Here is a 25,960-nt window from a genome sequence, read left to right as displayed (position 1 = left end):
GTTGTTACCATCTTTTGTTTGACTAACTTTCTAATTTTCCTATTTATTTTTCACAATCTTCTTCACTTAAAACAACACATTGTATTTAATATTGGATTCCATGAATATATACATTTTTTTCCTATTAATTGTTTCTAATACATTACCTCAACTATATTATTAATCGTATTATTAAATTTCTAACATATATATTTTAATAACATTCTAAAAAAAAATTTTTTTTTTTTAAATACTATATAAATTAAATTTCTAAAACATTTTGTCCGGAGCGAAGCGAAGGACTATATAAGGGAACCGTTGTAAGTCCAGAGCGAAAAACTAAAATTTGCGATTTCATTGGGCGACGATCACGTGGTGGACAGAAATTCACGTGATCATTTTTTTTCATAGTGCGTAGACATGTATTGTCCTTCGCTTCGCTCTGGCAATTATGTTAATCACATATTGGATCACGTGGAGAAGTCCATTTTTTCCGCACTCGTCACGTCACTGAAACTGCTACATCGATAAAAAAAAAAATGTATATATAAAAATAATCGCTCTGGACCCACGATATCTAGTTTTATTATACTTTGATATATTAATGGGATTCTCTAAAGGCGTTCTCCTTCGCTTAGTTTACTTTTGAACTTAATTTTTTTTAAAAGTATTGGAAGAACGCCTTGACCGAAGGTCATAGCGAGATTGTTTCGCGTCTTTTACCTGCACTTTAATTCTGTTGGGATGAAGAGAATAAGGATTCTCCTTTGCCTGTAGAGCTATATACGCGTAAGCTTTGAGAACTGGCTGGTGGGGAACTTGAATCAAGTGAAAGAGATTCCGAAATATAAATATCTTGGTAATCTCTTTTAACGAACCAATGTTTGTCATATGTAGACAGCACACCAAATTGAAGTTCATTTTCTGACATGTAATTGTAAAGTTGCTGAACTACATCCCTTGCTTTAGCATTCGTTTTGCAAAAATCCGACAATTTCTGACCATCCTTAATGCCTTCTAAAATATGTATTCTCTTAGTTTCGATCACTAAGATTAATAGCTTTTCTTGGTAATAACAAGAGTAATCAGGCTTTCCGGAAGCATAAACTTTCCGCATTGAAAACTTATAATCAGAGAAAAGCCTGTTTAATACCAAAAAAATATTGACATTAAGAGCTTGTCGAACGACCTCTTCTTCAGTTACTATAAAATCATTGACAAACATTGGTTCTTTGAATTTCCTTTCCCGATCCAATTCATCAAAGCTGTACGCGTTTACATTATCGAAAAAATTCTCCCAAAGCATTACCTTTCTTGGTGGTTTGCCACCTGCCCTCGTAGTAGTCTTTGAGGTAGTACCATATGGGGAATAACCAATATGAGGTGGAGGATATGATAACACCTCTTCCAGCCTGAGAGCTGAATGTGGCAACTTTACAATAATATTAATGTGCCTCTGCAGAGGGGAGCTGGGAAAATATTCCGATATTTTTCTTGTTGGGAGGAGTTCATCTTTGTCCAAAAGTAAAAGGTTGCTCAGCTGTTCATCATCATCATCATGAATTTTCACTTTCCATAGCCTGAGCTTATTTGCATTAACATTAATGAAATCATTTTCCTTCTTAATTAATTTTTTAAGATGACCTACAAGCTGTTCCCTATTAATATCAATGGGGAAAGCGTTTGCAAGTCTTGTACTTCCTTCGACAAGGCAAATAAGAGTAATAATGGATTGGCGGCATTTTTTTGATGATGGCTTAACGTTTTCTTTTTCATATTCCTCGATCACTCCCTGCCAGAATGTTTGCAAATCTTTCTTACGTTGCAAACGTTCTGTACTTACCTATATGAGAAAGAGATTGTTAGTAGTGCACAACATTTTATTTAGTGGTACCATCTAGCACTGCTTAAAATACCCAATGGGTATTCTCAAAGAAGCAGTGCTAGATGTGAAAGAAGGTACATAACCAGTTTTTCATCCAAAACTGGCAGACTTTACCAACGACAAAGGGAGGACGCCTGAATTGAGAGCTTGGGTTGGTTACCAAACGAACGAATCCAGTAATTCTCCTAAGCCAATGCGCCGTGAAGCGGTTCGACTAGGAGTTACCCTCCCTTTGCAAAACAAAAAACAACGCACCTTTGCCTTTAAAGAATCAAGAATTTCTTTATTCAAGTTAAGTTTTCCCATTTCTCGTAGGAAATTTGTAGCCCAGGAGTTGTCAAGATCTCCCCAGAAACTACTTGAAAACGACGTTTTAACAATAACATCACGGTATTGGGTCAAGAACCCATGATATGAAGGCTTTCCCTTTCTCTCCCTTAGATAGGAAGTAATGGCTAGAAGTCAAAAGGTAGTAAGAAGAAGGAGGTTTATAAGTTGAAATACGTTTTACAAAACTTACCATCTTGGCCAAGGTAAGTTTCGTTTGTTTTGGTTGTTTCGGGTGTATTCATATTCATGTTGTTAATAAAGTGGATTTAGTTTTTTATTTTTCATGTAAAAAAAATAAAGGAAAAGTGGAGCTATTTATATTTACTTTGGTTTAATGCAATGTAAGCGAAATTATTTATGGTAGTCTAATTTTCGCTACACAGGATTATTATCGTTAAGTGAAGATACAGTTAAACTCCGATATAACGAATAACGAATTGTTGGGATCCATATGAAATCATTGAAAAATATCGTTATATCAAGAGTCGAGGTCTGACTGTATTTGGAAATAAAATAAAAGCGGCACTTTAATTACTTTATATTTATTTTCTTATATATTTATTTTCTTATAAACTATCTTAAAAATCCGATAGTAAGTAAATTAAACTACCTGCTTAATAATCAGTAATATCAGAAAGAAATAAGCTAAATACTCGCGATATCAAATTATACCGATATTTATATGTGAGAAAGTAAAATTTTATAGTTTTTAATATATATCAGTATATATCAAATATTGGTCTACCGAGTCTGTAATTGGAAATAAAATAAAAGCGGCACTTTAATTACCTTATATTTATTTCCTTATAACAATCCGATAGTAGGTAAATTAAACTATCTGCTTGATAATCAGTCAAATCAGACAGAAATAAGCTCGATAGTAGATTAAATTAAATTCTCTGCTTAATAATCATTCATATCAGACAAAAATAATCTCGAGATAAATACTCTGAAAAATATACGCGTTTGAAAATCCGATAGTAGGTAAATTGTAAATTGAGCCATCTGCTTAATAAAATAACCTATATACGCATTTGAACATCCGACAGTAGCGGGTAAATTAAATTAAGCTATCTGCTTAATAAATTCCCAGTAGTATCAGTTTACTTTTTAACCTTTTTTGGCTTAAAATACGCGCCTAAAAGCATGTTTAGTAATCGAATCATTCCTGTTACTCTTCCTCATTTTCCTCTTTTTGGTTCACTAGACTCAGATATTTTTAAGGAATACCCTTTATTGCTTAAAATACGCGCCTGAAAGTCCGACAGTAGAAAAATTAAGATTCACTCATTATTATAATATTTTAAACACGAAAATGAAATAAGCTATCGTGCCTGAAAGTCAGCAGTAGAAGTCTTAATTTTTTTTAGGGCCAGATGTATCAGTTACTAGTTGATATTTACTCTTAAACAAGTAAAAAAAAAAAACTCTCCCACAACGAACCAAAAAAATCTTACAATTCAAACATAATTTACAAACTTTTCTTTCTTTTATTCATAAAATTTCTCTTTTTGTTATTACTGTAACAACATTAAGAAAAAACAAACAACAGGATTATGCCGGTAAGCAACCAGATATAATACTATTTAAACTTATTTTACTATAATGACATACTAAATATTAAAGATATGTAATTACCTAATAAAAAACATCAAACACGGTCTACTACGAAAACTAATATAAAACATACGGCATGACTTGGTTATTTCTAGCAGGTACTAAATAACCTAATATTTAATTCAGATAATTCGGAATCTAGTTGCCATCAAACAAATCGCAAACCCGAAAAAAATAGAAACCGATCATCAAATAATACCGAACAAGCAATTCCTTCAGATAATTCAAACCAGCAGAAAGGTCCACCGGAAGAGAAATAACTGAATAAACGGATAATAATTCAAAAAGCAAGGCACGTCTGCCGCCAAAAAAAAACCGTAAGTCCATTAAAAAACATCAGATAACAGAAAGTATTACATTTAGTAGTACTGAGAAAGCATCCGATGGTTCGGACGAACGGAGAAATCAAAATTTATTGATGTTGGTTCATCTTCCGCAAAAACATAACAGTACAGCTACCACCGCTCGATAGTGACCTTTAATGGCGTGTCGTTCGACGAACAACATGAAGGCACGAGACGACGACGAAGGTCTTGAAATTGAAGAGTTTATTGCGTTCTTCATTACCGGCGTACATAACGACCAGATATTTACCGTGCGATCCATGCCGGAAGATGCAAAGAAGTCTCCGGATAGATGCACATCCTAAAGAATTAAATTCTTATAAGAATACATCTAAAAAGAAATGTTTTTAATGATAAAGAAAGAAAACGTTACAATGCTTAACGGCGCTTCACGATGGCCGCACTCCCGGCGAAAATAGTGACGGTCTGCATAGTATCGATCCTCCATAAACGTATGGAGAGATCTTTACTTGCAGAAAAAAGTAAAGATGGATCTCTAGGGTGGGACTTCATCTCATGTATCTCCTATATATATTATTAAAAATTTTAAACTTTATAAAGATTCATTATAATGTTTAATAAGATAAAGTCGAACTTACACCTCCATGCCCTTGGAGGGTCTATGAGTATAAAATTTAACGAAATATTTAGTCATACAAGCAGTTTATCTTTAATTAAATCAATTCGTAATATAAAAATGTTATTATACCTTTGTGACAGACCCAGCCGACGTATCTATAATAATTTTAATAACTGCAGTGAATCCTGCCACGACGCACCTGATATTGGGTCGATAGACCATGTACAGCAATAAAAATCTTGCTGTTCCTGCATATAAAAAAAGTTATTATTTAATATACTAAAACTACGAAAAAAAAAAAATGCACAAGTTTAAACATTTACATTCTCATCAATGTATTTTTGTGCAATATTTAAAGCTATTACTCGATTATTGTAATTCGATCAAGAATGTACATAATTTGAAATTATTAACGTATTTACTTATCCTGTGAATTTATTCTTTTTGAATTCCATAATTTACATTGTATAGCAGTTTTAATTTATGTTAACTTAGACTCGCAAAAGATAAACAAGCTTATTCATGTGATAAAGGAATGGCCTCACTTGAATGATTATATATATACCCATTACCGTGCTTTATAGAATTGCGCCGAAGTGTATTATAATAAGTTTGTTTTTTAAAATATTATTGTAGTAAACCAAAGTATCGTTAAAGAACGAGTTAACTGTAGTTTTCTAAATAGTTTCTAAACGTGAATAGCGGCGAAGTTTCATCAATAAATCACATCAAACGATAAGAGTGGGCTTTACGTCAGTACCAGATGATATATGTTCGTATAAAGTCAAAGAAAAGAATCTGATGATAGGATCGAAATAACAGAGAATATTAAAATTTTATTATTTAATAATATCAAAGATCAAGTGAATAAATTGAAAGTACTTGAGATGGAGCAAGTATAATACTTGATATACACTTGTATGCTCTCGTTCTTACAAATAAGCTTTCTGATTTCATTATAGGAAATTTTTATGAAATAGATACTTACGGACGACAAAAACAAGAAAATATTTGATATTAAATTTTATTAAATTGAATTTAACGAATCAAATTTTCATCGCCTAATTTTTTTTAAAGAAAAAATCGTCAAAGGAAATGCGTAATTTCATCACCTATGTAATAGAGGAATTGGAAAGGTTTTTATTTTAAATTTTATTGAACGAACATATATTACTATTAATGTTATATTATTACTGACGCTCTTATTAAATAACAAAAATTCATTTTGTAATATTTTCTTTAATAAAGTTTCTTTCTATAAATTTATTCATGTTTTATTAATGATAGAAATTATACATGATTTAAAAAAAAAAAATATGTATATTTATGAAAAATCATTACTCTAAGTTACCATCTAACGAAATGAGTGGGACACTAAATTGAATAAAAACAAAAAAAAAATTTAGTCTTTTATATTACAAAAATATAAAATAAAAATTATAAAAGAAATTATTTTGATTCATACCTCGTAACCAGATGGATTTTTTTCCTAAAGGAAAAAAAAGGAAAAAAAGAATTTTTTTACAAATTAGTAAAATTAGTAAATCAACAATTTGATCCCTTTTTTTTTTTGAATAACTAAAAAATAATTTTTTACTTACCAAATATTTTTGATGATAATCTTCAGCATCATACCAATCAGCTGCTTCAACAATTTCAGTAACAATTTTATTTCCACTATACAAATTTTTTTCATTATTAAGTTTTTCTTGTATTTGTTCAGTAACCTTTTCCGCTATTTCTTTTTGTTCTGATGAATGATAAAATATCGCACTACGATATTGAGTTCCAACATCAGGACCTTGTCTATTTGCGGTAGTTGGATCATGAGTTTTATAAAAAAATTCCACGAGAGTCTCGTATGATGTTTTCGTAGGATCAAATTCGATTTGACATGCTTCTGCATGTCCTGAATTTCCACTACATACCTTGAATATACGAATAAAATTAGATGAAATGTAACAATAATAATAATTATAATAATTAACGCATTATGATATAAATTAACATACTTCTCTATATCTTGGATTTGCAGTTGCACCACCAATATATCCAACACGAGTATTAATATTATCAAAATGTTTCTTAAAAATATGTTCAACGCCCCTAATAATTATTAAATAAATAAATAATATATTATAATTAATTTAAACATATTTAACCTTATATTTTAAATTTTTAATTATTACTTTACCAAAAACATCCAGCAGCGAACGTCGCTTTTTCAAGATTAGACATTTTATTATTTATTTTTGAAAAATAATTTACAAAAGATGATCTATTATTATTAAAAGTAGCCGATTGGTTTAACTTAAAAAATCGGAACATAAACCAAGCTAATATATTTCTTGTAAATCGAGGAGACAGATATGTTGTATGGAAAATGTTTAAAAACGGGCATATATATATATAAATTATGACTATCAATTTTTTTTTTTTTTTTAAGGTTCAACTCTTAAACTCTTAATATATCATAATAAATAATATATCATGATTATATATGTTGATCCTATTCGTAATATGAAATTTACTAATTTAGTAATAACTCTTAATCCTATATGACTTATAAATATATAATTAGACCAAATTAATGATTTGAAACAACTTGAGTTATGACCAAAATTAGTTTAACTGATGATCCGTCAATTGACGATCTAAAAATAATTCTTATACGATAAATTTCTGAAAAGAATATTTATTTAACCTTCTGAAATGAATTATTTTATGTAATAAATATAAACTAATTTACATTCTGTATTTGCCTCCGAAATAAATCGCATGGCAAGGGTTGGGAATTGCATTGTACCGTACTAGTACTGTACGTATATACTGTACTACATAGTAGATTTTATACTTCAAATACATTTTAAATAATAAATTCCTTTTTACAACTAAATTGATAATTATTTAATTTTATTTAAATAAACAAAATATATTATATAAAATGTATACTATATATTATATAAGCATATAATAATATAATAGTATAATACGTAGTTACGACGTTACGTACTACGTACTGTAACACTATAATTGCGTATGGCCGTTCACCATATATCGATATTCGCTATATGCCGATTGTACCGTTAAATGGCTCCATTGTTTTAAATTTTGGGTAACCATTAAATATACGTCTCAATTTTCAATAATTTATCGACTATGAAGTACTAATAATAAAGATAATGAGAAATATTAAAAAAGACCAATTAGAACTTGAATTAATTTATCGTAAGAATTAACATCATAACAGATAATCATATATAATCATATTATTTACAATTTTTCACTTAATTATGGTAGTACCAAATTATTTTGTATCTGGAATACTTATTAAACTTTGATATTTCAGAAATTGAATGGATCATACTTTTAACAATATTTATTTACGTAATCACTTGTTCAAATAATTTATCCATTTTCGCGCTGTTTATATTTTTGAAAATTGTTACCGACATATTATTCGGGTGTTATAGCAATTTTTACTTCCGTTTTGTGTTTAACACGTCGACTTTGAATAAAGTATGTGCGAATTTTTAATGTAAAATTTTTAGGTGAAATTAAGCGTGTAATTCACTTAAATTATATTTTCATTTAAGTAAATTAATTAATTGTCAATATTATTACAATGAATGAGATTGACCCTATTTTACATCGTTATAATATACATTTAGCAATAAAATGAAGTTAATTGTAAGAAAAAATACACATGAAATAAATAAATTATATTTTAGATTTTCTATATTTTTGTATTTATAAAAATGGATTATTCTAGAGGTTTATCAGAATTAGAATCAATAGCTATTTTATCACCTTGTCTCTTCATCCACCAAGCGCAAATAAGAGTTAATATTGCTATCATAAACATCCAAATATATTGTAATACGTTTATATAAAGAAATGATTTCTCAACTGATGATACTTTGAAAACAATAATAATACGAATTGGAACCGTAGAAAGTAACCCAAATCCCCATATGGCTGTCATAATGGTAAATCCACGTCGAAAATATTGGTAAGAAGCCCAATATCTATCCCAACGTACATCAATTGGTTCATCTTCCGTTAAACCTCGAAGGTTAACTTTTGAACTTGAATAACCGAGGGTTCCACCTGTTGCCATTTCTTTAAGTAAATGGAATGCAAATGGTCGCATTTTAAAGGTACCAATTTTTATTGGAATTAAACTAATGATAAATGCTAAACTAATGATAGACGAAACCACAGATTTTCGTAATAACTGAATCTTTGGATCGTTATTTATCACTGACGCTATAGCGCTGCTAAGAAAACTTATTATTATTAATATTCCTATAATGTCAACACGCCTTTTACTTATAAGTCCGTATATAGCCATAGCAAGTGGTGGGATACCTGATATGAGCAATGCCCATATTTCTGGTATATAATTGTTAAGAGTATAATAAAGAATAAATGGGAGAAAAATTTGTAAAAATAACATTAATACGACCCTTAAAATAATTTTTACTTTGTCTTGTCTAGTTATTTTATTTTTTGACCCATTTTGTGAGGTATGTTGTGATATGGAAGAAGTGGTTTGTCCATTTTCATCCGACATGATTTTAGGCTTTTTTTTTTATAGTAAGAAATTATGCAGAGATTATGACAGATTTTTATTTTTTTTTTAAAACGAAATTATTTTCTTTTTTTTTTAAAAAAAAAGAATTGACATATTTATAGAATTTTTTTTATAATGTGAAACATTTAAATATGAAACAATAAACGAAAATCAAAAAAAAGAAAACAAAGTTTTTTTTGTTTGTCATTAATTGGAAGATCTGATCGTACAATAAAGTTTTTCTGTTTAGAAAGTTTCATTGTTCAAACATTTTAAATTTTTCATCGATCATGCCTAATAATAATCTTAGTACTAATGTACTTTAATGAGAAAGTCATTTTATATACAGTATATGTATATATATTATTATTAATTGGTTTTATTATTATAATTATTATTACTTTTACTAATATTGCGTTCAAATTTTATTAAAAAAGTGTTATGCATGGGTAAAAATAGTTATGTCAAAAAAAATTATAATGAAAAAATCTATTGGTCTCTACTTTAAAAAAAAAGGTGGCCAAAAAATTAATATTATATTTTGACAAAATTTACGATAATACCAAGAAAGCCAAGATATTTATAATTTATTATGTAACGAGAAAAGGGTTAAGAACTCATGTTATTGCTTATCGATTCGTTCCTGTAACAAGTGAAAAAATAATTTACATGTAATGCATAAAGAAAAAAGAAATAATATAATCAACTTTTCATAGTCTCCTTAATATGTCAATCCGGATGATATCTTAATACGGTTTTCTATATCCCGAAACCCGTTTATCCGTCTGATTATCCATACGGATAATCAGATTATCCGGATAGTTTAACGGATTCTATTATTGGTATGATAGTCACGAGTAAGGATTAAATCATCTGACTCGACTCAACAAATCCTAATTACAGCCAGAATTAAGTGATTTTTGTTTTTTTTGGACGTTTTTGTGCAAATTTTTTTTTTACGGAAAATTATTTCCTTTTTTGGGGCCCGTTAAAGCGGGTAGAATCACGTGATTTAAAATTATTATGATTTGATAAATTTTTTATAAACTAAAATTAAAGTGAACTTGAAAATCATTAAATAAGTGTATTTTGGCCTGCTCCACAAGTTTACTTAGGGAGAAAAAGTGGAAAAAGAACAATGTTTTTGACTTTACATATGAGCAAACGAATTTTGCTGATCATACCCAAAAAAGGATAGATCAATTTTAACGAAATTGAAAAAGTTGAATAAATCGAAAACGGTGTTCTAAACCTCATTTTGTGCTCTAAGTAAACTTGCAGAACAGGTCAAAATGCACTTAGTATATGTTTATTTGGAAGGTTTTATATATAATAAAGAGTTTTATTTAAAAAAAAGAAAAATTTCGAAAGTCACGTGATTCTACCCTGCTTTAACGGTCCCCCTTTTTTGGAAATTTGTGTTAACTCACGTGACATTTATCGGATTTCCATTGCACAATGTTTACTTACCCATTTTTCGGATTATTCATAATAGTAGGTCTTCTGTATGAAATATTTTTTTGATATTATATATTTATATTTATTAATTATTGTGCTTAACAGCGATTATTATCTAATCGATTGGTAAAGATGTTAAGAAAAACTTATTAATATATCCTATATGTATAATTCTTTATTCTGTGTAACGCATAGTATATTATTATTTTTGAACTATTTAAAAGAAAAAAAAAATACCTTTAACCTTTGAGAGTAAATTAAATAAGCGATAACTAACAGTGTTTCCATCTGAGAAAATGATTATGTCTCATATTTGCGCTGCGCTGATGTAATCATGTATGCACTTACATACGCTAAAAAACACTTAATCTCATTTACATTATTTTTTAGCAAGTGACACTCAATAGATCATTTGCATTATTTGATATTCATAATGATACACAAACAATTTGAATTAAAAAAAAAGAAAACGATGAAAAAAAAATAAGTGAAGTTTATGAACGAGAAAAATTATAAATAATTCAGAAAAAACAAAAAATTTGCTATATCACATTATGAATACACCATTTGTATACGTGTGAAGTAATAATGACATGTGATTCAAAATGATCGGAACGGAGTATGATAAGCTTATTTTTACATTATGTTTTCATTCTATCCAAAACTGAAGGAAGAGTTGCTTATAAATACTATAGCAAATTTTGTATATAAACATAATTTTGGTAAGGATCCTATTATTGTACTTTATCAATACATTTTTATTATAGCGCAAAATAAATTTCAATGTTAAGAATAAATAAATAAAAAAGAAAAGAATCGATTTTTTGGCATTAGAATGAAAGTGTTTGGGATGACAAAGACCAAAGAGCAAAGGGACTTCCTGAAAATGTTTTAAATTTTGAGTTTGGTTATATTTTTAACCATTTTTTTTTTTTTTTAGAAATCAAAATGTCGAGTTTGACAAATTATGAAATAACAGAATGTTTAAAATTTTAATTTGACATCATGCTTTTTATTAGTTAAGAACTAATTGTAAATAAAGAGAAAGTCATAAACTAAAATAATCAAATAGGCGTATTAATACATCTTTGTATTAAAATTTTAATATTGATCTATATCTTACTTATTTTGGAAGTTATATGCAAATGACTTCGATGATTTGTTGGCTACCTTTTCACTTTGTATTATTTTAAGTTCTACTACGAAAGTTATCATACGTACGCCATGCATACGTAACTGTTTTAACTTTTTAAGTAACAAGAATCATGTTAATCAATTCTTTATAACTTTATGTCACGTTGTGCTTGTTTCACAGCATGTGACGCCTCTATAGAATTCTTTGTTGGAGTTTTTGTTAAAAGTCTATTCGAAATCTTTTCCATGTTACAGTTCTAGATTGATTATTTAGAATTTCTTGGCACGATTCTTATAATAGAAACTTCTACGGATATTATATTATTATGGAATTTTCTGAGTTCGGATTAAAAATTCCTTGCTTAAAAGAAAACATATATATTTAGGCTTTTTTGTCTCAAGCAAAAGAGCTAAATTATTTTTTTTAAAAAAAAAAATTAACGATGGACCAATTATCAGACAACACATCTTTAGGCATGCCAACACAAACCACAATTAAACACAATCGTAAACGTAAAACGAAAATATTATGCAGCGAATGTAATCAAAGAAGAGAACTTTTAGAAGAAAATCATCATATTTGCGGCGTTTGTTACAAAGCGAAATTATTATATATACCAAGTGGAAACAAAGTTATTGATGATTTTATCATGCATACACTAACTAGTAGTAGTAAATTAGCTGGAAAAATGGTGTTCGTGCCTTATAACCAATTTAAAGATGTAAAATTTATTGCTAAGGGAGGTTTTAGTGAAGTTTATAAGGCTATTTGGATTGATGGTCCAGTAATAAATAATTGGAATAAGAAAAAACAAAGTTTTTATAAACCCGAATATAATAAAAATTATGAAGTTGTTCTTAAAAAGCTTAATAATTCTAAAGAAATCACATCTAAGGCGTTAAATGAGGTGATTACAATTATTTATTAACCTGACTTTGAATTAAGTAATTAATAAACTTTTTTATTATTTAGCTCAAGATATTTCATGAATTTTATTTAAATTGGAAAAAAAAGAACAATTATGAAATATACAATCAAGTTAGTAAATATTTTGGAATTACTCAAGAACCCGTTACCAAAGATATCATGATTATTATGCCATATTATAAATCAGGTGATTTAATAAACTACTTAACTAATGATTTCTATAGTATTGAATGGCATAGTAAGTTAAAGAGGTTAAAAGAAATAATAAATGGACTTGTTAATATACATAGTGTAAATATTTTACATAGAGACTTTCATAGTGGAAATATCTTTTTTAACGAAAAAAAATACGCATACTTAGGTGATTTGGGCTTAAGTAAATCTGCAACTGAATTTACAGATGATGATAATAACAATGAGAATTATGGTATAATTCCTTATATGGCACCAGAGATTTTTAAAGGACAAAAATATACCAAAGAATCAGACATATATAGTTTTGGAATGATTATGTGGGAATTTATGACAGGTAGAAGACCTTTTTGGAATAGAAGTCATGATGCAGAACTTATAATAGAAATATGTTGTGGTTTAAGACCACCAATTGTTACAAATGCGCCCGAAGGATATATTGAATTAATGAAAGAATGCTGGAATTCAGGTCCTAATAAAAGACCAGAAGCTACTGATATATATAATAGAATTTCTAGAATGGGCAGTAAATGTGAAATTAAGAAATCATCAGAAATTGGACCAGTAACAACAAATAATCCAGGTGCTATTTATAGGAGTAGACCTTTGAGTGGTATAATTCAATCTGCAATGTTTACAATGTCTACAAGAAGTTTAAGAAGCGAGTCTATAACTGCAGAAGTTGGTAAATATAGTATTAAATATTTCGTTTTAATCAAAAAAAAATAATAATAATACTCTACTTCATTATTATTTAGATTTATTTCATTGTCATCAAAAAAACGATATAACTTTTAATGGTAATTATTCGTTTAAAATTATTAACTAATATAATTTTAAGTAATATTAATAAGTTTATTCTTTAAGATAAAAGAAAGTTTGACGACAATCAAATTGAAAACAGTTTTAATGGAGGTATGATAAAAGACAAAATTTTTATATATAAACAAACGTCATTCAATATTTACCAATTAAATAATAAAATATTTCCAGACAAAATTATTAAAAAGATTAAATTAATCGAAAATGAAAATAATGGTAAAAATATTTTATGTATTTTCAATAAATATAATTTATGTTTTAATTTATTTATTTTTCGTTTTCATTTATTTAGATTATATTACGCAAGAATTTGAATTGGATATAGATATAAATTCTGAACAATGTATCATTGACAAAAGTAAGTAAAAATATTATATTTTTAAAAACTATGTTCTTAATATCCTAATTTCTTTTTAAATTACAAATATAGGTTATATTACACAAGAAATTGATTTTGATATTTGAATCTCGGTATTTTCCAAAACTTATTAGAGTCCAATATTTACACTTTTCTTTTTAATAATATTAGATATATATATTAATTTTAGTTGAACATTATATAAATTATATATAGAAAATAAATTTATTGATATTTAAATAAAGTAAGCTTAAAAAATTTAATACAAAAAATATGATAAAAAATTAACTTATATAGTGGTAGAATCAAATGTATAATTTGATGTTAAGTCGTGCGGTGATTTGAATTTCCTGAAATTTTAGCACTATAAAGAAATATAGAATGTTAGGAAATTATTTAAATTATTTCGTTATATAAGTTAACATATATATATACAATATATTTTTTTTTTACAAAGATATGACCATCGGAGAAAAAAAATTTAAAAATATTTAAAATATTCGATCTTAAATTTTTTGGTTGCATTTTCTTTATATTTCTTGACCACTTTGTTTACATTATATCATTTCAAATCTTTGAATCACTTCATTGCTTCCCTTGAAAATAGATTTAATTTTAAAAAGTTCATATATTATATTAGAAATCGATCTATCCCGATTCACGATCTTTAGAAGTTATAAATTTAAAAATTATACGTTATCTAATTAAATAATTATTAATTATTAATTATTAATTAATTAATTCATGAATAAAGAATCAAAATCAGCAATTTTCTTATTCATGAAAGCTACGAATCAGAAAAAAGTAAAAAATTTAATTTTTTTTGGAAATTCTAATTGGATAGAATTGATCAACTTGGAAAACTTGAGAATGTTTTGAAAATTTATAATATCGGTTTCAAGTTAGATGTTTAGCAGTTAGATGTTAACGATATTAACTAAGTAATTAAATCTACCAATAATAGATCAAATTTATATTATTGGGTTGTGGGAATCTAATTTATAGTTTCGGTCAGGCGATTGTCAATCCGAAATTAATTCTGGCTGAAATTATAATTTGGGCGGAATTAAAATTTTAATTAATTAACTCTGCTGCCCACACTTAATAGTATTGGCCCAAGCTAAACATAGTGCTGGACAAAATTACTGAAAAATCGGATTAATCCGTCAAAAATAATCGGATACGGATAATTCCGGATCGATAACTCCCATTCTAAATATCGACAGAAGTTAAATTGGTTATTAACAATAAAAAGAAAATAAAATGTTATGAATGACTTGACTACATAATCACAAAAAAAAAATGAGGTTCCTTTTATTTTCATTATCGGCAAATCTGAACATAAAAAATAGATTGAACTATCTTATAATAAAATATTCATAGTAAACAAAAACAAAGATAAATGGATAATTATATTTAATAATTATCATTGAACATAAACAAATTCATAAATTATAAAAATTCTTTATTTAGATTTAATTAAGTAAAACATACTACCGTATATTGCGGGCCATAGCACCCCGGGTATGATACAAATTTTGGAGGGTTGACCTTGTACTTATTTCAAAAGCTTGTATAATAATCAGAAAATTATTTACATATAATTTCTGGGCAATATTTGATTCTCTAAATAATAAAATCGATAGAAAAAGCTTTTTTCACGTAAAAAAAGGGGGAGATACTATATAATATATATGGGTACTATGGCCCACAAATATACGGTAAATAATTTAAATTCTATGAAATTGCCATTATTGCATTAATATGCTTGTGCTACTATAGCATTGGACAATTATAAATCAGTGATTGGATGTTAAAAAGTACAAAGGAATAGTTTGTTTCAAGTTACGTTCGAGGTTTAACTTTTGATGCAAAGTTAATGAATTTCTACGTCTCAATTCAGTTACATCAAAATCAAATCCATAAATTTCCTTATTCAATATATTTAAAATTAAAGAATTTGGTAATAATTTACATGTAATATGAAACATTGTCGTGGAGTCATCTAAACTTTCTAAAAACAACTCATAATCATAATTATCGTCCAAGAAAGCAGAATTTCCTGTATCTTGAAGATGATCTTGTAAAAATTTTTCCTACAAGTTATATAATAAATATTGTTATCATTTTGTGGTTGGTAAAATAAACTAAACTCGACCAATTGGTCCTGAATGGGTTGAAGTGTTATCGTTTGAGCCGAAACTTGGTTTACTGAATCAAAAGCGTCTATATCGGACATCGTCTATAAATTTGAATAAGACAAAACTATATCTGTTAATTACTGAATGGGGTAAGTGAAATAATTTGTATAATGAACATAAAATTAATTTTGTAATTTAGAATCAAACATCCGAAAGCAGATTAGTGGCGCAGCTAGCCGATTGTGGTGCAGTAAAATTTTGCCATTTCTTCTTAACACAAAAAAATAATGCGGAAAGAATAGGAAAGAAATATTTTTTATGTTGAAAATTGGAAAGTGGTAATTGTTGATTGTTTTATAATTTTTTAACCTTAAGGGAGCTTTACACAAGGGACAGGTCCTTGATTTTTAAGTCTTACCATTTTTTTGTTTTTTTTTTTTGGTTTGATATTGAAATGACTAGGCGTGTACAAATCTTCAAATATCGTATACAATTATCGGTTAATTATAAATGGTAAAGAGCTTAAAAAATTTGATGCTCATTTCGTAGAGTGGTTGCATACACAGTGAAATTCGATAAACCGGATCTATCAGTTCCACTAAAAATATCCGGTTTATCGGAATATCTGGTATTAAAATTAAAATGCTAAGATATGTTTTATGTATTTTCTTTGTCAAATAATCAAGGTGATACTTCTGAAGATGAAGATTATAAAAATTATCTTGATAAACGTAACGATAAACGTTATTATGGTAAAAGCGAGAATGAAATTATATGGGAAGCGCTTTGTAGCTATAGTGATCCGAAGCTTATTGAGAAAATTGAATCGGATTTTAAGCTATTAAAGATCACAAAGATCTTGATGATGGTATGATTATCGATGATTATTCGTTTTTATTACAATTTTAATTGGAAATAAGTGCTTGGATTAAAAATTAATATTTTTTTTTTTTGTATCTATTCTTTCCGCAACGCTATAATGCAATTCTCAATACTTTTAAATGATTAAAAACTATGACTTTGAACAAAAATATTTTTTTTCGAATGAAGCAATGTATTATATAAATTTATACTTCAATCTAATTAATATAATTGATTTATCTCACTTTTTTTGACAATTATTAATTTGTTGGAATCTTTGGAGTCTTTTCCCCAGGATGCACTAGAAATTTGGCTAAAAAAGCGTGGTCAGCTTTTCTAACCGATAAATAGTAATTTTACCATTCTTTTCGATCTCAGTAGTACTGTTCCAGCACTTTTGATTTTTTTGATAATTGTTGCCATTTTGTTAAAAAATCAAGAGTAAGAAATTTGATCCAATTTGTTTGGTTCAATTTGTCGAATGAAAATGGAAATAAAGATTCCAAGCCAATGAAAGAATACTCTGAAAGCTTGTAGGATAAATGTATTAAAAGTCCGCTCAGTATAAACTGCGGGATATTCGTTATGGTCACTACTGATATCATGTTTCACTAACATTTCTTTAAATCAGTGATACGAGGAGAATGATCTTAATTCTTAACAGAAGGAAGGTTTTGGATACTAAGGATTGTTACATTCTTTGAATAATGTAAGTGCATGGCTTTTGTAAAATTTACCAAACGTATTTTTTTCTGAATGTATTAAAGGAGGATAGGCCTGAATCTTTATTAATATAAAAATGTCGCAATATACAAATAAAAAAAATACAAATATAAAAACTGACTGGCCCACATTTCGAAGCCAGAGAATAATTTATAAAATAATATTTATCCATCATATCTCAGACACGAACATTAGTCTTTAATATTGGTCTAACATATTTTGCCGTTGACCATGATTCATATCGTCATTGTAATCATGCTCCTCATCCCGTTCTAATTTTTCTCTCGAAATTGGCTTTCAATAATCGTCTCTCGGTGGCGGCTGTGGCGGATTTGCGTAATCACATGTCATTTGACCGAGATCCGTAAATGTCAAAATCCCGAATGGTACGAAATCTAAAAAGTTAGCCAGCATTAAGTAGAAAACATTTTTAATAAAACATATATTGTATATAATACATTATATATAATGAATTTCATCGCATCGCATTCATGATTTGTAAAATTTAAAGATATTTTTATTAAAAGATTTTTATTAAAATTATTTTTAAATATAAAATCTCTTCTTTTATCAATCAAAATAAATAAATAAATGAAAATGCGCTTTTTTATTAATAAAAAATAAAAAATTGCTCTGTGTTTGTTAAAATAAAAAGTTATTTTGATCGGCTGAATATTTTAATAAACCGTCAAGTTAATGTTAACTGGCCCGATCCGCATTAATAAAGTGATAAAAAAAGTTTTTATTAACGTCAAATAACTGAAATAAATCTTTTTTTTTAATGAAATAGTAAAAAAATTTTCATATTTTAATTCAAAATTCATGTTTTTTTTAACAAAAAAAAAATTCATATCTTTTAATAAAAAATAAATAAATATTATACACCTTTATTAATAAAAGGAAACAATGCGCTTTTTTATTAATAAAAATAAAAAATTATTTAAAAAGACCACTCTTTTTTAATTCCGCAGATGTTGATCAAGCATGGTGGCGGTACCCAAAAAATTCGCCAGATTCAGTTACCTTTTACGGCTAAACCTGGTACACTTCCTTTGTCATCACTCAAAGCGCTCACACGTGAATACCTAAAAGAGTATTCCTTCACATCTAACTTCAATTTCCCAACAAGACGATATCAAATATTTTTGCCGATTACACATTACTAAAGGATAAACTATTTGCCTTTAAAATAGAATTATTCCGAATCGCCTAAAAATAGAAAAACCAAAACCTTTATTAAACTTTTTTACAAAAATTACGTCATTTTATATACCAGTATTCAATCTGATCAACTTACTTAATAGAAGAAAATTTTAATTGAATGATACTAATAGAGAAGAAATGGAGGATCCTTCGAATTAAAAAATAGGATTTATATTTACAAGTTGACTAAAATTTAAAACAAGGTTCAAAAATTTTGCCAGAAAAAATGGATTCAATTATAGGTTAAAATTAGCAAATGGGTAAAGAAGTAATGCGTCATATTACTTATAATTGTTCAAGAATCTATCTAATCTAATTGTATCTTCTGATTCAAATAAGCGATGAAACTTCACAGCATGATCCGTCCAAAATCTCAAAGCTCCAAAATCCCGACAGTATGTCATCCCTGAAATACCATAACAGATAATCTCAAAACTTTATAATTCTAACACCCAACTAGAGGTTGGAACCGGCTAAACTCTTAACCGGTTAATTAACCGGTTAAAATCGTTCACCGGTTAATACATTTGTTAACCGGTTAATAAATTAACCGGTTAAAAATGCTGATCATGATTGTCATATTTTGATACAAAATTTTCCGATACACAATATCGGAGAATTTCTTGCAGCTTTTTAAATACATCTATTTGACATGATTTTTTACGTTAATGAAAAACATTCTTTTTTATTTTAAAATTAATAAAAAGATTATACATTTATTTAACATTAATAAAAAAGTTCACTTTAGATTTTATTTTATTTAATTTAAAATTTACAATTATGTCTGATTATGACAACTTTTCTAAATTTTTAAATTATAAAGATGTAGAAGAAACTCCTTCTGAACAATCATCTACCTCAACATCTAAAAGGTCTTCTTTTTCAACATCTGCTGACCAAAGTAATAATTATTATATATTAATATACAGTATTTTATATTGAATAATAACTTTTAAAACCGATTTTATTTTATAAATGAAATAACATTTATTTTTATTTATAAATTGCAGTATTATTTAGTTTTATATATTATGAAACGATTTTTTGTAACGTGAAATAAGAATGTACTTGATTAAATAAATAAAAGAAATATGTGGGCCAAATTCGTTCATTTATAATTAACCGGTTAATTAACCAGTTAATCATATTGCAAATTAACCGGTTAATTAACTGGTTAATCATATTGCAAATTAACCGGTTAATTAACTGGTTAATCATATTACAAATTAACCGATTAATTAACCAGTTAAGGTTTTTTTAAGACGTTCCAAACTCTTCCTATACTCTTACACTAATCCACTAACCAAACTAACTTAAAAACCTTAACAAATAGAACAAAAAATCTAAACGAATCCAGTAACCTAAGCATACCAGATGAAAATCTAAGCTTGACAAGTGTTAGCGTAATATCCTACAAGTAACATTAAGTTTCTGTATACAGTGAAGAGCTTCGTGAGCTTGTAGTTAGCGTGGTTTAGGGTTAAGATGGAATAATAATTTATGATTAAGGTTTGTTATAGCAATTTATTAGGATAGCTTGCTAGGAAAATTTATTTTTCATTACTATGTCAAAACATTATATTAGAAAATAGTATACGTGGAGTACTGGAGTAAAATTTTAATCAAAGACAACCGTGTAATAGACATAAACCTATAAGCTTGGATTTTTGATATATATACTGTATATATATATATATTACACAAAATATTCAAGAATGGTGTAACAGTTGTTCTGAAGTTTCATATTTTTAAACAAGTAGTATTTAATAGAATATAGTGCAAATTAAAATAAAAAAAATATTTTGGATTGGTCAACTGAATAACGGACCGCAGATCCTTAATGAAAATATCAAATATGAAATTATTTTTAATAGGTAAAAAACTTCTTTATTAATACATATCATATATTTAATAAAATGTATAGAATTCTATTGGAAACTTATTCATATAAATAATACTTATAAAGGGGCTAGCAGAGCCGGCCCTAACACTATGAGTCTAATTTGGTATTTATAAAAATAGATTATTCCGGAGGTTTATCAGAATCAGAAGCAGAAACTAAATTTTCCTTTTGTTTCTTCATCCGTCTAACGAGAAATAGAGTTAATAATGCAAATTTAGCTAACCAAACATAATGTATTATGTTTGACGCAGCAAGTGCTTTATCAGGTGACATTCTGACGGGCGTAAGATTGTAAATAATCATAGCACGAACTAAAACCTCAGAAAGAAGACCATATCCCCAGATAATTGTCATAAAGATAAAACCACGTCGAAAATATTGGTAAGAAACCCAATTCCTGTCCCAACTTTCATCTACCACTTCTGAATTTAAAGAACCAAAGGATCCACCTGTTGTCAAATCTTTACAAATATAGAATAATAATGGTCGCATTTTAAAGGTACCAATTTTTATCGGAATTATGCTAATCATTGCTATTATATTAAAGGGAAGGAGATTCAAACTCATAAATTTTTGTAATAGTTGAATCTTTGGATTGTCATAAAATAATGATACTATAGCACTGAAAATAAGACAGATTAATACGAGTACTCCTATAATTTCCACACGCTTTCTACCCACAAGTCCGTATATAGCGATAATAAATGGTGGGACACCCGATATGAGAAATGCCCATATTTCTTGCATAAAAATTCTGAGAACATAATAAAGAACAATCGGAAGGGCGAATTCAAGAAGTATCATTAATACGACCCTTAAAATAGTTTTTAATTTGGATTGACCAGGTACTTTATCCTGCGAGGTTGAGGAAGAAGTCGTTTGTCCACGCTCAACCGACATTTTTTTAAGTTTTTTCTTTAAAAAGTTTTTAAAGTGTAGAAAAGTAATTATAACAAAATTATTTTTTTTTTTAGATTTTTTTTAAAGTGTAGAAAGTAATTATAACAAAATATTTTTTAAAACGAAATTACTTTATTTTTTATTTTTTTGAGAAGAAAAATGACATATTTATAGAATTTTTTTTTTTTATTTGACACATCTAAATATGAGACAATTCAATGATGAAACGATAAAGTTAAGTCAAAAAAAGATCTTTACTAAAAACCAATTGTTTACATCGTGCAAAATCGTACTGCACAAATGTAGTATGATTTACAGATCCTAATTATGGTATAGATGTACAGGCACAAAATTTTGATCCGGCCCGATCAATCTATTCCCGGGCCGATCAATCTATTTTCAAAAATTTTTCGGGCCGAGGCAAACTATTTTCGGGCCGGGTAATGTAAGCCAAGATTTTCTTTAATTCTGGCCAAACTATTTATTTAATTCTGGCCGAAATTTAAATTATTATCCAAACATCATCATTTTTCCTAAAATTGTTGTTATATATTTTCAAATGTTTAATAATTTTATCTTATTAAATGTTGATATTTTAAATACTGAATGATAAATTTAGTGTAAAGTTATGTAAAATCACAAAATTAATGTGATCTATGTCACTAATTTTTTTTTAACATTTTTATTAAAAAAAGGAAAATTAAAATTGAACTTTAAAGCACTAAAATAATAAAATAATATAACTTTAAACAGTAAAAATGTAAAAAAGACAATAGTATAAAATCCTGGGTTTCAAAAATATGACTAAATGCAGACCTCTAGTCATTACTAAAAAAATATTGTTTTTACCCCATAATAACTTTCTTCATACGGTAATAAAATGTTGCTAAATCTGTGATTGTTAAGAATTGGGTACTTTAAAAAAAAGTATGTGTAAGGTTAACTTAACCGAATATGGCTATACTTAATTAGTTATATAAAAATACTTTCTTTAAAAATAAATTTATGCGTTAATTTTCTTTTTTGGGAAATGACTATCATTATCTTGTTTGTGTAATATGCACAATTTATAAAGATGTGGCAGGTGTGGCTATAAAGATTTATTATTCTTGTTTTGGAAAGATTTACAACGCGATCAAAAAAACCAAGAAAGAAATCAAGAAAGCCAAGCGATTTCTAATTTATTTTGAAACGTGAAAAGGGTTGAAAGCTCATGATATTACTTGTCGATTCGTTCTGTGAACGTGAAAATAATTATATGCAATGCACGTAATAAAGGTAATATTCTTGTTAGAATCATTTAGGATTTTTTTTAACCATTTTCGAATAATTCATTGTAATAAATAGCCGTGGCTATCTGTATGATATAATGGTCAATGGTTTTAAATTTCATATTCAATGTTACAATAAGGAGAAAACTTCTTTGGAACACTCCTGCATGTATATTTCTTACTCCCTATATCCAAGAACACAAAGCGCTTTATGGTATAATTAACTATTAAGGATGAAACTTTAAAAAAAATTTGAGTAATGTTTTACAATTTATGAGAGTAAATTAAATATTAATTTAAACTATTTATATTGATAATTAGATAACATAAATCCTCCAGCGTGTTACAGTACGATTTCCCAAATCCTTCTTTCTCGAATATACCTTTTCCTGAAGTCAATTTTCCGAATGCCAATTTCCCGAACTCCAGTTCCCCGAACACCTATTTCCCGAATCCTAATTTATGGGAATCACATGAACCGTCCAATTCCCCAAATTCTTTCTCCCGAATTATTTTATCCTAAATACTCATATCTCGAATTCCAATATTATGAATCCTGTTATCCCAAATGGACATTCTATTGAATTTAATATAAACAACTCCTGCTAAATAATCACTTTTGTGCTAAATATTAATATTTTGTACAATTTTGTATCATAAATATAATTATTAATTTTATAAACTCCTAAACTTTATTTTCTTTAGTATTTATTGATTCTAAAATTTCATTGGCCATACACGCGACGTGAGAGTGTACTTGAAGCTTCGGACAATTAAATCACAACAAAAATACAAAAAATAGTTACAAAAGATCCAAAATTTTAATTGTTATTTACACGTGTGCGGAAAAAACAGAAAATCTCGGGCAATTATATAAATTCTATTTATCCGTTATCCGGCACATTTTCCGAATACACCAGAGAAACCTATTGTTGTGTAACACTCATCTTTATATACACTAAAATGGCCATTACTTTTTAGTTCAAAATTAATACATTATGTCTGCTATTGAAATGCAGTTTTCACAGCACTTAATAGTTATTAGATAATACAGTCAATACTAGTCATCATATCGAGTTTTGAGTTTTGACTGTACAGTACATAAGCAATTTGAATATCAAAAACAAACATATCTTTGTGATAAATCTCTTACGGAATAGTGTTCCAATCCGCGGGTATCCGTCATCCGCCTATCCGTATTCGTTTAATCCATTTATCCGTATTACTAGTATCCGTTCCGTATATCCGAAAATATCTGAGGATATCCGATGGATTAAGATATTCCGCGGGTAGCTGATAGACGGATTCACTATTACAAAAGATGAAAAAATTAAAGCGATAAAAAAAATAATAAGTGAAACTTACGAACGAGAAAAAAAAATTAAACTCAAGTGGTACTGTTAATTAACAATATATGAAAGATAAAACAAAACCTGGAACTGACTGCAAACTATAATTAGTATACATGTGAAGATATTATATATAAGATATTTAAATATATTTTCAAATGCTATACGTGATGCTAATATGTCCTATATAAATTAACCAACTATTTTAACGAAAATAATATCGATGATTGTGACAAAATTGCTTCTAAAAGTGAGATTAAAGTGCGAATAATTTGAAACGCAGAAAAATAAAAATTTATTTGCTAAATTATATTACTGATAGGGTGCTCTCCCGTAAAAAAATTTGTATGATTTCAACTTTGTATTACTCTAATGATTCCTAAAAATAATTCGCTTATGAATATCATAATATATATGCAAGTATATGTATTATATTGTTTAAAGAATAAAATTCACAATTCAAGAGAGATAATTTGATAAAGTTCATGAAAATAAAATAAAATTTTATTTACTTTTTGGAAGAAATAAAATAAATACTATAACTATTAAAAATCTAAAATCTAGTTATCCATAAATCATAATTTGTTTAAACTGGGGATGAATAAATTTATTTTTCGTGGCATTAATCACCATACGTTTCATTGCTTATATGCTTACTTTCAATTAGTGATTGGTCTGTCATGGCGGCGCAAAGTTGTGAACAAATGCTGTATTTATTACAATACATCAATACAACTTTACTATACTAATAAATTTGCCAACTGTATTTACCACTTATTTACCAATACAACGTTGTATACAAGTATGCTAACATTGCACAAATTTTAAAATAAATACAACTGGCAGCTTTATCAAACCTTCTTTTTCTATAATTTTAGTTTAGCTCGGGGAGCCGTTAAAATCTCGATGATCAGACAATACAAACCCGACGCTCATTTTTGGATAATGATTGGGATAATGAATGATCAGCATTGTAAGCGTAGGGTGTTGTAAAGTTTCTGATCGTCAGTAAATCCCGTGACAAAGTGTAAATACAAAATAGTTTAATGGATTCCATATAATCAAAATGTGAAAGTAAACTATATAGCAATTTGATTTATGAGCATGATTCTAAAAACAGAAAATAAAAAGGATGGGAAGCTAAAATGTGATACTTAAAAACTAGAAATGTTGAAAATGCAAATATAAGTTGGATTGAAGTGGTTTAAACAGTGAGGTTTTAAAATAGTTTTATTTTTTTGAAGGCTAAATCACATTTAACTTATATGGCCCAGATAACCGTAGATAATCAATCCATCACAGATTGAAAAACATACAATTTTATCCATATATCCGATTACGGATGTCCGGATATCCGAAGTTAATCATAGTGTTGGCGGAACATCGGTAGAGCTGGCCGGCATTAA

General features: G+C 27.7%; 8 protein-coding genes across 8 annotated transcripts; 2 read left to right on the top strand and 6 right to left on the bottom strand.

Moving 5' to 3' along the window:
- Positions 1-709: 709 nt before the first annotated feature.
- Positions 710-2,442, bottom strand: OCT59_025977 (uncharacterized protein; the record flags this gene model as incomplete). The annotated part of the gene is made up of 4 exons (XM_066142853.1): positions 710-1,435; positions 1,628-1,822; positions 2,120-2,319; positions 2,385-2,442. The coding sequence occupies 4 exons, from the start codon at positions 2,440-2,442 to the stop codon at positions 710-712; spliced, it is 1,179 nt and encodes a 392-aa protein (XP_065992428.1).
- A 1,795-nt stretch (positions 2,443-4,237) lies between these two features.
- On the bottom strand, positions 4,238-4,603 carry OCT59_025976 (uncharacterized protein; the record flags this gene model as incomplete). Its single annotated transcript, XM_066142852.1, has 2 exons — positions 4,238-4,456; positions 4,529-4,603. The coding sequence occupies 2 exons, from the start codon at positions 4,601-4,603 to the stop codon at positions 4,238-4,240; spliced, it is 294 nt and encodes a 97-aa protein (XP_065992427.1).
- A 1,367-nt stretch (positions 4,604-5,970) lies between these two features.
- Positions 5,971-7,109, bottom strand: OCT59_025975 (uncharacterized protein). The gene is made up of 5 exons (XM_025309250.2): positions 6,930-7,109; positions 6,748-6,841; positions 6,337-6,663; positions 6,201-6,224; positions 5,971-6,109 (listed from the first exon to the last, which is right to left on the bottom strand). Exons 1-5 carry the CDS (start codon positions 7,061-7,063, stop codon positions 6,083-6,085), a joined length of 606 nt encoding a protein of 201 aa, XP_025179799.2. The 5' UTR covers positions 7,064-7,109; the 3' UTR covers positions 5,971-6,082.
- A 1,389-nt stretch (positions 7,110-8,498) lies between these two features.
- On the bottom strand, positions 8,499-9,311 carry OCT59_025974 (uncharacterized protein; the record flags this gene model as incomplete). Its single annotated transcript, XM_025316739.2, has 1 exon — positions 8,499-9,311. The coding sequence occupies one exon, from the start codon at positions 9,309-9,311 to the stop codon at positions 8,499-8,501; it is 813 nt and encodes a 270-aa protein (XP_025179798.2).
- Positions 9,312-12,346: 3,035 nt separating this feature from the next.
- On the top strand, positions 12,347-14,310 carry OCT59_025973 (uncharacterized protein; the record flags this gene model as incomplete). The annotated part of the gene is made up of 8 exons (XM_066142851.1): positions 12,347-12,811; positions 12,877-13,069; positions 13,493-13,708; positions 13,782-13,823; positions 13,891-13,938; positions 14,017-14,061; positions 14,138-14,203; positions 14,276-14,310. The coding sequence occupies 8 exons, from the start codon at positions 12,347-12,349 to the stop codon at positions 14,308-14,310; spliced, it is 1,110 nt and encodes a 369-aa protein (XP_065992426.1).
- A 1,692-nt stretch (positions 14,311-16,002) lies between these two features.
- On the bottom strand, positions 16,003-16,442 carry OCT59_025972 (uncharacterized protein; the record flags this gene model as incomplete). Its single annotated transcript, XM_025325711.1, has 2 exons — positions 16,003-16,299; positions 16,362-16,442. The coding sequence occupies 2 exons, from the start codon at positions 16,440-16,442 to the stop codon at positions 16,003-16,005; spliced, it is 378 nt and encodes a 125-aa protein (XP_025179796.1).
- A 554-nt stretch (positions 16,443-16,996) lies between these two features.
- On the top strand, positions 16,997-17,218 carry OCT59_025971 (uncharacterized protein; the record flags this gene model as incomplete). The annotated part of the gene is made up of 1 exon (XM_066142850.1): positions 16,997-17,218. The coding sequence occupies one exon, from the start codon at positions 16,997-16,999 to the stop codon at positions 17,216-17,218; it is 222 nt and encodes a 73-aa protein (XP_065992425.1).
- Positions 17,219-21,154: 3,936 nt separating this feature from the next.
- Positions 21,155-21,934, bottom strand: OCT59_025970 (uncharacterized protein; the record flags this gene model as incomplete). The annotated part of the gene is made up of 1 exon (XM_025308896.2): positions 21,155-21,934. The coding sequence occupies one exon, from the start codon at positions 21,932-21,934 to the stop codon at positions 21,155-21,157; it is 780 nt and encodes a 259-aa protein (XP_025179795.2).
- Between the last annotated feature and the right edge of the window lie 4,026 nt (positions 21,935-25,960).

The sequence above is a fragment of the Rhizophagus irregularis genome, chromosome 6, assembly GCF_026210795.1.
Source record: "Rhizophagus irregularis chromosome 6, complete sequence".
Taxonomy (NCBI): domain Eukaryota; kingdom Fungi; phylum Glomeromycota; class Glomeromycetes; order Glomerales; family Glomeraceae; genus Rhizophagus; species Rhizophagus irregularis.
Note: the sequence above shows the minus strand (reverse complement) of the source record. Positions and strands in the feature narration are given on the sequence as shown.